The sequence below is a fragment of the Mesoplodon densirostris genome, chromosome 9 (assembly GCF_025265405.1).
Source record: "Mesoplodon densirostris isolate mMesDen1 chromosome 9, mMesDen1 primary haplotype, whole genome shotgun sequence".
Lineage (NCBI taxonomy): Eukaryota > Metazoa > Chordata > Mammalia > Artiodactyla > Ziphiidae > Mesoplodon > Mesoplodon densirostris.
Genome location: NC_082669.1, coordinates 19,886,655 through 19,900,380, shown reverse-complemented (window position 1 = coordinate 19,900,380; position 13,726 = coordinate 19,886,655). Strand labels below are relative to the sequence as shown.

The following is a 13,726-nucleotide window of genomic DNA, read 5'->3' as shown; positions in this document are numbered from 1 at the left end:
AGTAACACGCCTCACCTAGTAGCCATGACAACCAAAAACACCCCTTGGAATTTCTAAAATGCTCCCTGGGGGTGGGTACCTCTCATATTGGGAACCACTGAGCTGAGAGGTTGGGGGTAGCAGAATGGAAACTGAATCACTGGGCTGTACACCTGAAACTAACACATTGTAAATCAACTATACTTCAGTAACAACAGTGTCTTTCTTGCAGTACTTCTCAAAGGTTTGATGTGTTAATCTGTACTGTGAATCTCCAAGAGGCAGATAGTTTGATGTAGAACAGCACTGTTCATAAGTAATTGAAAAAGGTAAGACTTTCTAAAGGAGAGTTTTAGAGTTCCACAGTAATACTACAGAATGCAACGTTTAAGCCATAATTTCTTTCTTTATTGGAGTATAATTGCTTTACAGTGGTGTGTTAGTTTCTGCTTTATAACAAAGTAAATCATCTGTACATATACATATATCCCCATATCTCCTCCCTCTTGCGTCTCCCTCCCACCCTCCCTATCCCACCCCTCTAGGGGGTCACAAAGCACCGAGCTGATCTCCCTGTGCTATGTGTAAGCCATAATTTCTTAATCTATCACAAGTAGCCTCGTTAAAACTCTTTCAAATCTAAGACAAATTGATTAACAAGTAAAAAATATAGTAATAAAAAGATAAAACCTTATTTTCTTTGCCATAAGTCAATAAATGTAAATATTTAAAGATTTCTTAAATAAATTGAAAATCTTGAAATCTTCAGTTGTAAGCAATTGAAAGGATGGAATTGAGTCTCTTTTCAACCACGATTCTCACAGATCTATTTTTTTTTTTTAATAACTGGAATCTTGAATAGGGGACAGTTTTGAACGTAAGTGTTCTTTTCTCATTATTTCAAAAGGTTGGCCTTATTCCCCAAATCAACTCATTGGAGAATTTCTGCAGCAAGCAGGATTTAGATGAATATCACCTGCACAACTGTGTTGAAATTGCCTCTGCAGTGGGACCTCAGGTGCTCCCTGGAGCATGTGAAAGGCTTATAGCCAGTTTGTCTGCCTGGCTGCACAACGGGGCCGTGGGTGAGTATCTGTTTGGTATTTTTTATTTAAATAGAAATTGCCTTAGTATGCATGTATGTATGTATGTATTTATTTACTTAGCTGTGTTGGGTCTTCGTTGCTGCGAGCGGGCTTTCTCTAGTTGGCGGCGAGCGGGGGCTACTCTTCGTTGCGGTGCGCGGGCTTCTCATGGTGGTGACTTCTGTTGTTGCAGAGCATGGGCTCTAGGCCTGCGGGCTTCAGTAGTTGTGGCTTGCAGGCTCACTAGTTGCAGTGCATGGGTTCTAGGGCGTGTGGGCCTCAGTAGTTGCAACACGTGGGCTCAGTAGTTGTGGCACATGGGCTTAGTTGCTCCACGGCATGTGGGATCTTCCCGGACCAGGGATCGAACCAGTGTCCCTGCACTGGCAGGTTGATTCTTAACCACTGCGCCACCAGGGAAGTCCCTGAGTATCTGTCTAACGGGCTCTACCGAATTGCCGCTATCTGTGCAAAGGCTTTTAGGAACATGAGTGAAATGATCTAATGTATTTTAGTATCTACTCCTACCAGCCAATGTAGATACCAACTGCCCGATGATTAGGTACACAGAGCAGTCTGTCCACATGTTGGAATCATAACTTGCAGTACAAGAAGTGTATAAAAGAGGAGCCTGGCAGTCGCTTAGGGATGCCAGATACCTGGAACAATGGTCCTAAAATATTTCTTTGGAATCCTGGAATGAACTTTAAACAACTTCTTTCATCCCTAAACCTTCATTTAATAAATGAGACTGTTGGGTCCAAAACATTAGGTAACTTGCCATTTCGCTAAGCTATAGAGTGGGTTTCTCACTCTCAGCACTTTTAAAATTTAGGGCTGGATAATAGTTCATTGGGGAGGGGTTGCTGTCCTGTGCATGGTAGGATGTTTAGCACCAACCCTACCCTCTACCCACCTGATACGAGTAGCACCCTCCCCTCAGTTGTGACATCCAAAAATGTCCCAAAACTTTGTCATATGTCCCCTAGGGGTAAAAATCTCCCCCTAGTTGAGAATCACTGCTGTAGCATGACAGCCACCATGAGAGTCTGGGCTTCCCAAGTTCCAGACAGATGCTTTCTCCATGCAGGACTCTGACTTTTGGGTTGCCTGCAATCTCATGAAAGATATGGAACAAGGGAAATGAAAGGTATAATCCAGCACCAACACGGATCATCAGGAATTGAAGAAATAATAATTACATTGGAACAATTAATGATTGAAGCAATTTATTTTAAGCTTTTCAATAGCTTGTTAAGTAACATTCATTGCCAAGTGATGTTTGTTAAGTAGTGTTTATTGAGCACTTACAAGTGCCAAACACTATTCTAAGTACTTCACAGGCATGATTGTCTTTAATCCTTATAATCCCAGGAGGTATACCATATATTTTCCCCAGTTAACAGATGAGGGAGTTAAGGATTAGAGGTAACAAATGAGAAAGACATGAACTAGAGCCACTAATAGGACGGAGTGCTTCTCTGTCACTTCCTTTGCCTCTAACTTGTTTTGTTCCCTACAGCCTGCAACTGTCACCCACAGGGCTCAGTGGGACCCAAGTGCAGCTGACTGGAAGGCCAGTGCCAGTGTAAGCCTCGTGTGACCGGCCGCTGCTGTGACACGTGCTCAACAGGAAGCTACAGTTTGGGGCATCACAGCTGTCACTGTATGTAGCAAAAGCCAGATGGGGGAAACACACGTGTTCTCAACCTTGGAGTTTTAAAGGCAGGAAAATCAATGTGGGGAGTTGAAAAGGGGAGGGATTAGGAATTTGGCTTCATTATTCAGATTGTCTCGTCTATGTAGATAAAATGTACTGAAAGCTTTTCCGCTATACTTTATTCTTCCATTCAGTGGGCACTGACTGTGTACAGAGCTCTATTGGGAAACATGAGTGATGATAAAAAATACATGGTCCATGCTTCAGGGGGTTTTCAGTTTGTATCAGATAGATGGTAGTCCAGGGGGGATGTGAGGACACCATGGAGTTGGCTGTGTAAACCCAGCTTTAACATCTGGTGCATAAGCCCAGTGGCTGGAAAGGCTAAAACAATGAGATTGGGATGTGGAGAAAAGGGGACCCTCCTACACTGTTGGTGGGAATGTAAATTGGTGGAGCCATTATGGAAAACAGTATGGAGGTTCCTCAAAAAATTTAAAAGAACTACCATATGATCCAGCAATTTTGCTTCTGAATATTTTTCTGAAGAAAAGGAAAACACGAACACGAAAAGATATTTGCACTGTCATGTTCATTGCAGCATTATTTACAATAGCCAAGATATGGAAACAATCTAAGTTTCCACCAACAGGTGAATGATTACAGAAAATGTGGTATATACATGCAGTGGAGTACTATTCAGCCATAAAAACGAAGAGGATATTGCCATTTGCAACAACATGGGTAAGGCTTGAGTGCAGTATACTAAATGAATAAGTCAGAAAAAGACAAATACTGGATAATCTCACTTATATGTGGAATCTAAAATGAACAAAAAACAAAAAAGCAAGCCCATAGGTATGGAGCACCAATAGACTGGTGTTTGCCAGTAGCAAGGGGTGGGGGATGGTGAGCGAAATGAGTGAAGGGGGTCAAAAAGTACAAACTGCCAGTTATAGAATAAATAAGTCATGGGGATGTAATGTACAGCATGGCTATTATAGTTAATAATACTGTGTTGTATATTTGAAAGTTGCTAAGAGAATAGATTTTAAAAGTTCTCATCAGAAGAAAAAAATTGTAATTATGGTGATGGATGTTAACTAGACTTACAGTGGTGACCATTTTGCAATATATACAAATATTGAATCATTATGTGGTACACTTGAAACTAATATAATGTCGTATATCAGTTATACCTCAAAAAAAAAAAACAGTTGTCCACAACATTCTGTTGATTGAATCAGTGCATTCTTATTTAACAAATATTTTTACCTGGTTCTCTGTACATGCCAGGCTCTATTCTAAGCACTGTATAGTCTCAGTTTATCCACCTTGATAGGGTTGATACGGTGAATTAGAGATTGTGAAATCAGAACTGTGACTCTTTCACCAGCACACCACTGCCCCCCACCCTGACCCCAACAGGCTTCTCTTTGCTTTATCCAGCATGTCACGGCCACCCTCAAGGCTCAGAGAACACTGTATGTGACCAAGTAACAGGACGGTGCCCCTGCCATGGAGAGGTAGCTGGCTGCTATTGTGATCGGTGCCTGGAGGGCTATTTTGGATTTCCTAACTGCCGCCCCTGCCTTTGTAATGGGTTCACTGTCATGCTTCAGTTGTGGAGGTTTTACAACTTGGAGAAACTGTGAAAGGTATGGAATTCATATGCACTCTTATTTTTTGTTCTTTTGTTCTGATTTCACAACATTATCTGAAGGACCATTGAGTAGAGAATCAACAGTATTTAAGTGTAGAGTAATGACTATGGGCAAGGAAGATAGAGCATCAGTTTATCAGCCTTCAAAATCTTGTTATGAGCCAAGCAGTGTCTAAGTAAATCAGTAACAGGCATTTGCCTGGCACCTTGCTTTTTATATTCCTAAAATGTGCATGTAAATTAGGTGCTTTTATATTGAGTTTAATGACTAAGCCATGGACCTTTCAATATGAAGCAAAAAAACCCTTTTACAGAGCAAATGAGCATCTTCTAAAAATATTGAATTTTGAGAGTTGCACTGTCCTAAAGCATAACAAATCCACATTGGCTAATGTGAGCTTTTCCTGGTAACATTTTAGTAAAAAATTGCCTTGACAGATGCATCGATGGTTACTATGGAAATCCTTCTTCAGGACAGTCCTGCCTTCCTTGCCCGTGTCCAGATGTTCCCTCAAGCAATCAGTATTTTGCCCATTCCTGTTATCAGAATCCTTGGAGCTCAGATGTAATCTGCAATTGTCTTCAACGTTATGCAGGTATGCAGTATAGTTCATGATTTTTTTTTCTTATCCCACATTGCTATCTAAAAAATGATAACATGCTCATAGTTTATCTGCCTTGGACCAATGCGTTGTACAGGATATAAGTTAATGGTAAGAAGACACAATTTGGTAAATTGCTACTTTACTGAATAAAGAATTTGAATGATTCAAAACCAATGACAAAAAATCATTTGACCTCTAATTGTTTTTAAATAATGTTCTAGAAAACTGACCAAATGAGTTCAAATCAAATTAATTTTTTTAAATAAAATAATGGCTCATTAATTAAGATACATGTGTGATTAAATTATGTATGTATATATAAACACATAACATAATTTAAAAGTTAAGAATTAATCAGTCAAATGCTTTCTTTATATAATTCCAAGTAATCAATTTGACTGGTATTTCACAGATATAACTGATTTTTTCAGATGTTTTGAAGCACCAGTTCAGGCATTATACAGATACTGCCTAAATTAATTCAATATTTGTGTCTGTCCCTCAGTCAAAAATTTTATTTTGAAGAGTTTAAGCATGAGTGTAAACATGTAGTGCAAACAAGGAAAAAAATTATAAAGTCTACTTGATTGAATCATAATAGAAAATATGGCATTATTATTTTCTTCAATGATAATTAACATCATGATAAATTACGTGGCCATTTTTTTTTTCTTATTTGTTACCTCTAAGGTTACACGTGTCTCTAGTTAATTCTTATAGCCTCTTCTCCACGTGCACTCTGGCTTGGTTGGTCAATTGTTTTTTGTTTTTTTAATTAGTTTCTGCTTTATAACAAAGTGAATCAGTCATACATATACATCTGTTCCCACATCCCTTCCCTCTTGCGTCTCCCTCCCTCCCACCCTCCCTATCCCACCCCTCCAGGTGGTCACAAAGCACCGAGCTGATCTCCCTGTGCTATGCGGCTGCTTCCCACTATCTATCTACCTTACGTTTGGTACTGTATATATGTCCATGCCTCTCTTTCTCTTTGTCACAGCTTACCCTTCCCCCTCCCCATATCCTCAAGTCCATTCTCAAGTAGGTCTGTGCCTTTATTCCTGTTTTACCTCTAGGTTCTTCATGACATTTTTTTTTCTTAAATTCCATATATATGTGTTAGCATACGGCATTTGTCTTTCTCTTTCTGACTTACTTCACTCTGTATGACAGACTCTAGGTCTATCCACCTCATTACAAATAGCTCAGTTTCGTTTCTTTTTATGGCTGAGTAATATTCCATTGTATATATGTGCCACATCTTCTTTATCCATTCATCTGTCGATGAACTGAGACCACAGTTGGGCTATGAGACCATTTCTAAATGGAATGAACCAAAACATGGAAGTTGGACCCATGATTTGGGCACCTAAACAATGGCAGTTGCCCCGTGATTGAAAGAGTAGAGTGTAGGGGAGATGGGAATGGCTTCCCCATCAACCTTAATGGAGACACCCTCAAGGTGTCTTAATAAAGGTTAGTACAAAAATACCCTCAAGGGGGCTTCCCTGGTGGCGCGGTGGTTGGGAGTCCGCCTGCCGATTCAGGGGACCCGGGTTTGTGGCCCGGTCCGGGAAGATCCCACATGCTGCGGAGCGGCTGGGCCCGTGAGCCATGGCCGCGGAGCCTGCGCGTCTGGAGCCTGTGCTCCGCAACGGGAGAGGCCACAGCCGTGAGAGGCCCACGTACGGAAAAAAAAAAAAAAAAACCCTTGAGGACCCCACACATCAAGACAATTACTCACCCGTCTTCACTTCCAGGTACATTATCTCAGGCTGCTGCTGTTTCACCTCTAGGACCAGATGAGAGTTGGGGTGCCCCCCCATCTCAGAAAACAGGGGCTGAGATTAGCTTTGGGTCTGGAGGCATTTTTGGGTGATCCTGGTTCTATGATGACCCAGGAATCCTGCACACTCAAGTCTGTAGTTTTTTAAGAAAGAGTCCATTCTTCACCAAGGACTTTTAAAATCCAGATAATCTTTTTTATTCTCTGAATGGATAATAAATTTAAATGAATGTTTTATTTTAATTTAGAACACTTTTCCTTATTCATCCCAAATGTGTGACCTCTCATTATCCCCAGAGGAGTCCAATTATCCACATCACTCTCCATATCCCTCCCCAAGCGCACGCATGCACACACACACACACACACCCCTCGTCTCATTCCCTTTTCCTCTCCCCTTCTTTCTGGTGTGCAGGGTGGAGAATGCTCTGCTGGTTTCTATGGAAATCCAAGAAATTTGGGAGCATCCTGCCGACCTTGTGCCTGCAACAGCACATTGATGTAACTGATCCAGAGTCCTGCAGCCCAGTCACGGGGGAGGGCCTTAAATGTCTGCACAACACTCAAGGCCCCAGCTGCCAGCTGCAGGCCAGGTTACTTTGGCCCTCAGTCAGACCTGTAGGAGGAAGTCTGCAAAGCTCCCTGGGGGGCGGGGCGGGGGGGCAGGATGTGGCAGCTCATAACTGTGGTGGCAACTCCCGTACTTATTTCTGTTAGGTCAGTAGTGCCCGTGCCCACGGAGTGATGGGCTGATGTCCTGAGCTCAGCAGCAGAAAGAGGTGCAGTGCACATGCAGCTACAGAGTACTCACTGGTGTTATTAGTTTGCCTTTTGTGACTGTTTTCTTCAACACGTGCCTTAGTGGTTTCGGAGCCTTGTTTCTCAGAGTGTGAACTACCATGCACTGTACCAGAGCCGCCTGGGGATGGGGGGGTGTGGTATCAAATAGGCAGATCCCTGGGCTGTGCCTCAGACCCACAGAATTGAATCTCTGGGAGCCAGGCCCAGGAATCTGCCTTGTAACCAGCTCATCGAGTGACTTTCATGTATAAATAGGAGAATCACTTATGTAGAAGAGGACAAGGGTTTAATTCCATGATAAAGAAAGAGGAGGAATATACTCCTCATTTTTAGGAGATATTTTAATTATTTCAGTTCACCCAAGTCAATTTGTTTCTGGATTGTTGACATAAGTGGAACTTTGGTGAGTGGTGTGAGGAAAAAGTGAGACTTTCATTTATCCTAATTGTGAGCTCTTGGAATGTAGTAGTAGGTAGAACCATAGGAAATTGCATTTTGGGGAGATCAAAAACAGTTGAATGGGTTCAACCTACTTAGATTCCTTGATAAATTCTGTTCTGTTGTAAGGTGTTTCTTCCTTGAACCTTTTAAAGAAACGATGCCTCCACTCTAGAAAGTTGTTTGCAGGGGTTGTTGATGCCAGTGTTATCACGGATTTACTCGCCAACGACGGCTCTGTCATCCTTCTGGCATGAGTCCATCTGAGTGTCCCCCTAGTGGAGGAGCTTGCCTCTGTGACCCTGACACTGGCACATGCCCTTGTATGCCCAACGTCACAGTGTGGCCATTGTGCTGATGGATGCTGGAATGTCATCCCCGGCAGAGGATGTCAACCATGTGATTGTGACCCCTGGACCTCACTCAATAGACACTGTGACCAGGCAAGAGACTTTCAGTTTCCTGTGGTGTCAGAGTGAGGTGTGATGGGGAGACATGCTTTCTAAATATGTAAAGAATGTTTTCTTTACATACTGCTGTTAATCGGTGTTTTTAGATAGGATTGGACTTATATGGGGATAGAGTCTGCATTTATCAGGGAGTGAAACACAGACCACCCTCTCTTTCACTGTTTCATATGTATAAGCATAGGCAAGCCCCTGGGAATCCATCATTAATCGGAATTGATTATGAATCAGAATGAAAGTTAACGGATTCTTTCAGAATCCATAGTGCCATTTAAAAAAATCAAGCTGTTATTCCCTGCAGCTCACCAGTTGCTTTACATATGGTTAAATAAGATGTCTTCTTATTTAATTTATCTTATTTAACTTATAGTTACCAGAGCAGCAGCAGCAATTGTTTCTAAAGAATGCAGCCTATGAGCAAATCTTTATGTTTAATATATAGTTAACACCAGTTAACTGCACATGTGATTTTCAGTCAATAAAACAATGAGCATGAAATTTTTTAAAAAGAATATTAACATTATTTATGGAGAAAACAATGTCATGAATAGGCTTTTTTGGCTTAATAAATGTATTCTTTGAAACACTTTTATATTAGTAGAGATGCAGGAAGAAGGATAAAACAATGACAAGAAATTTTAGAGTCCAATCCACAATACAGGGATTAGGGTTTAATTGGAATCAAAATGCTCATTTCAGAAGCTGGAATCTTCCTGACTAATAAGTATGGCTCACCTCCACTTTCAGCTCCACTGTTCAACTTATTCAAAGGCCAAATTTTGTACAAGTAGACTTTTGAAGGTAGTTCTTATATGTTGAGTGTGTTTTCCCTTCTCGTGTTCTTTCTCTCTCCAACGCTCCCTGCTCCAACCCATACCCACACAAATGCACACAATGGCCTTTTTTCCCTTCATAAATGTTTATATTAGAATAGACTTAGGTTTACAGAAAAGTTGTGAACATAGAGAAGAGAGGTACCCCACACCCAGTTTCCTCTGTTATTCATGCTTACATTAGTGTGGAACATTTGTCCCTAATGAACCAGTGTTGATACATTATCATTAACTAGTGTCCATAATTTATTCAGATGTCCTTAGCTTTTTACCTAATATCCTTTTTCTGTTCCAAGACCTCATCCAGTATGCCACATTACCTTTAGTCATCACGATTCCTCAAGTTCCTCTTGGGTGTGACAGTTTCTTAGACTTTCCTTATTTTTGGTGACCTTAACAGTTTTGAGGAGTATTTTGTAAAATGTCCCTCAATTCAAATTTATCTGATGTTTTCCTCACGATGAGACTTGGATTATGGGTTTTGAGAAGAAGACCACAGAGGTAAAGCGCTATTCTCATCACAGCACATCAAGGGTACATACCATTTACACGACTGATCACTGTTGACCTGAATCTTGATCACCTGGCTGAAGCAGTGTGTGTCATTTGTCTGCTGTGAAGCAACCCTTCTCCTTTCCATACTGTACTCCTTGGGGGGAAGTCACTAAACACAGTCCACATTTAAGGAATGGATAGTTATGCTCGGTCTCTTTGAGGGCAGAGTATCTCCATAAATTATTTGGAATTCTTCTGCACTGGAGTTTTGTCTGTTGTCCCCCATTTCTTCATTTTTTCAATCATTTTTTAAAAATAAACTTATTTATTTATTTTTGGCTGCTTTGGGTCTTCACTGCTGCGTGTGGGCTTTCTCTAGTTGCCATGAGTGGTGGCTACTCTTCTTTGTGGTGCGCGGGCTTCTCTTTGCAGTGGCTTCTCTTGCTGTGGAGCTCGGGCTCTAGGCGTGTGGGCTTCAGTAGTTGTGGCGCGGGGGCTCAGTAGTTGTGGCTCGCGGGCTCTAGAGCGCAGGCTCAGTAGTTGTGGCACATGGGCTTAGTTGCTCCACGGCATGTGGGATCTTCCTGGACCAGGGATCGAACCCATGTCCCCTGCATTGGCAGGTGGATTCTTAACCACTGCGCCACCAGGGAAGTCCCTCAACCATTTTTTAATATCAGTGGACTCAGGATATTTGTACTATGTTTTGAGTTATAATCCAGTACTACTTAATTTTGTTATTCAAGTTTTTCCAGCTTTGGTCATGGGGAGCTCTTTCAGTTGGCTTCTGTATGCATTTGACATATTATTGTTTGTTTGTTTGTTTTTAAGTACTTCCTTACTTTCTGCGCTGCAAGATGCTCTAAGCTCATCGTGTGTATTTCCTGCCCTGTCCTAGAATCAGCCATTTCTTTAAGGAGGGCTGGTTCCTTTTATTGGAGAATGGTATTAGAAACCAAGATCTGGGCACTAGAGGACCATGCCTCTTTTATATGCTCCACTTCACTCCTCACACCTGCAGCCACCAACCATGGAACAAATTGGTAGATCTCTACACACTGCATGGCTTCCTAATTCATGAGGAACTCCTAATCCTCATGACATCACTGTCTGGCATACGTCTTAGACCTTTGGGGAAGCATATTTGTAGCAGGACTTGACAGAGACAACAGTTCAGTCATGGAGGCTAAGGGAAATCTACAAAGCTGAAAAGCAGATGGTGTTGGTTTAACCAAAGACCGCCTTAGGACAAGGGTATTTGCGGTCATCTGGTCCATAGGGGATTCCTTGGGAAAGTTTGCTCTTTACAATCAGGAAACACTTTCATTGGAGTATAGAAGAGACGTGGACATTAAGATTTCCAGCTGTTTAAACAACTACTGATAAATGTCTCTGTGTCAGCCAGTAGGTGGTCCCTAGTGCATTCTCACAGAGATCCAAATGTGCTGTCCGATATTTTCATCAACAGTTTAGATGGAGTCGGGGAAACATCCTTATCAAATTTGCAGATATTATAAAGTTATAAGTTAATGTGATCAAGACAAAACAAGAGACAAGATATTTTAACAGCCTGTCTTGTTGGCTGGCAACAAGAAGATGACATGTCAATGAGTTAAAAATAAAGTTTTGCAATTGGGATTTTTAAATCCATTGCATAAATACAGGGTGGGAGTAATAAGTTGGCGCTAGCTTGTGAGAAAAACATCTGGGGGATTTTGGTTGCATGCTTCAAGTGAGCCAGTGGTGTGGCTGGGCTGCCAAAGAGGGGATTGGGTGTGCCGTGCCCAGCTCCAGGGCGGCCGTTGTCCTATTGTCTTCTGTGTGGCCAGATGGCTTCCAGGAACATTGTTCTCATTTCTGAGTATCACATTTTTTTTTTTTTTTTTGCGGTACGCGGACCTCTCACTGTTGTGGCCTCTTCCGTTGTGGAGCACAGGCTCCGGACGTGCGGGCTCAGCGGCCATGGCTCACAGGCCTAGCCGCTCCGCGGCATGTGGAATCTTCCTGGACCGGGGCACGAACCTGTGTCCCCCGCATCGGCAGGCGGACTCTCAACCACTGCGCCACCAGGGAAGCCCTGAGTATCACATTTTAAATATTATATTGACAAACTAGTTTGTGTCCAAAGGAAGACAACAAGGATAATGGATAGAACCGTGGTATTTTGTGATGAAGTCTTAGGAGTGGTTGGCTTAAAGAAACGAAGCATAAGCAAGTTGAGGATGGCCACCTCTAGTTGGGAGATGGACTCTAAGTGGGAAGAGGGAGGCTGCCTGTTTTGTGCAATTTCCTTATACTGGACTCAGAACAATGGGAACAAGTTACAAGGAGCAGATTCTGCATCAGTGTAAGACAGCATTGCCCAACAAAGACAATATGGCAACAAGCTCCCATAACTCCTTATATTTGAGTAAAAGCCAGTGGTTACTCCAAAAATGGGTAGAAGCTTAGTAGACCCAGTCACTTTATGAATCCAGCTACTTCTTGTTGGGTAAGCAGCTTTGGTCAGGTATAACCTAGGACCACAACAATAGTGATTTTTTTTTCTTTTGTGGTACGCGGGCCTCTCACTGCCGTGGCCCTCCCCCTGCGGAGCACAGGCTCCGGACGCGCAGGCTCAGTGGCCATGGCCCACGGGCCCAGCCACTCCGTGGCATGTGGGATCCTCCCGGACCGGGGCACGAACCCCTGTCCCCCAGCATCGGCAGGCGGACTCTCAGCCACTTGCGCCACCAGGGAAACCCAACAATAGTGATTTGACTTTATATTTTTCCCCTGTTAATTTTCCAGTCTCCTTGGTGTTCAGAAAAGCTGGTCAAGAATCCAGTTGGGGGAATTGCGTGGTAATCCAGTGGTTAGGACTCCGCACTTCCACACTGCAGGGGGCACGGGTTCATTCCCTCCCTGCTCGGGGAACTAAGATCCCACAAGCAGCACAGCCAAAGAGTGCAGTTGAGAGGATGCAGGAAGTTTCAGCCCTCTCCCCAAAACACAGTTAAATAACTGTCATTGAATGATTAAGCTTCATTTACAAAAAATGTTTTGTGGAGAAAAACGTTAGCCCAATTCGGAGAAACTCTAATTTACATTCCATAATGGAAACATTATTTGCCAAATTAATTGATGGAGGTTAAGTCCAGGTCTTGGGTCTGCCTCTGTTAGGGGAGAACTCCCAGAACCTGGGAGTGAATGTGGCCTATTTCCCATTATGTATTTCGTTTTCATTTGCATCTGTGGCTGTTTCCTGATTTGGGGCCACCTGTCCCTGAACAGCTGGAAGCAGGCGGTATATTCAAGAGCCCTCAGCCAAAAAACATTAACTTCTGATCCTTGGTGCTGTCGGGGGTGGTTGCTGGCTGCGGGAATCCTCCTGCCTCTGCCTTTGCACAACTGTATGTTCTAAATCACTGGAGGGAAAACTGTTTTGTATTAAAATGCATTATTTTTTTAGATCATAGAGCTTGTCAATTTCTCACCCATGACTGTTCTCACAGCTTACAGGCCAGTGTCCGTGTAGATTAGGCTATGATGGGAAACGCTGCAGTGAGTGTGAGGAAAATTATTATGGGGATCCCCTGGGGCAATGCATTCGTGAGTATTGGTAATTCTGAAACATGAGTACAGTCAGCCTGGTCCTACCACGGGCTTGCTATGAACCAACTGAGTTTTTTTTTTTTTTTTTTTTTTTTGCGGTACGCGGGCCTCTCACAGCTGCGGCCTCTCCCGTTGCGGAGCACAGGCTCCGGACGTGCAGGCTCAGCGGCCATGGCTCACAGGCCCAGCCGCTCCGCAGCATGTGGGATCTTCCCGGACCGGGGCACAAACCCGTGTCCCCTGCATCGGCAGGCGGACTCTCAACCACTCTGCCACCAGGGAAGCCCCAACTGAGTTTTAAATTCCTTTATTTGGTCGAA

General features: G+C 42.9%; 1 protein-coding gene across 1 annotated transcript in view; it reads left to right on the top strand.

Annotated features, from left to right (window-relative positions):
• LAMB4 (laminin subunit beta 4) overlaps positions 1–13,726 on the top strand; it is a 143,671-nt gene that overhangs the window by 94,648 nt on the left and 35,297 nt on the right. Inside the window, 11 exon segments of the mRNA XM_060108856.1 lie at positions 887–1,064; positions 2,587–2,730; positions 4,174–4,333; positions 4,335–4,382; positions 4,826–4,992; positions 7,195–7,266; positions 7,269–7,361; positions 7,364–7,409; positions 8,255–8,356; positions 8,358–8,460; positions 13,307–13,403. Coding sequence (XP_059964839.1) covers positions 887–1,064; positions 2,587–2,730; positions 4,174–4,333; positions 4,335–4,382; positions 4,826–4,992; positions 7,195–7,266; positions 7,269–7,361; positions 7,364–7,409; positions 8,255–8,356; positions 8,358–8,460; positions 13,307–13,403 — 1,210 coding nt within the window.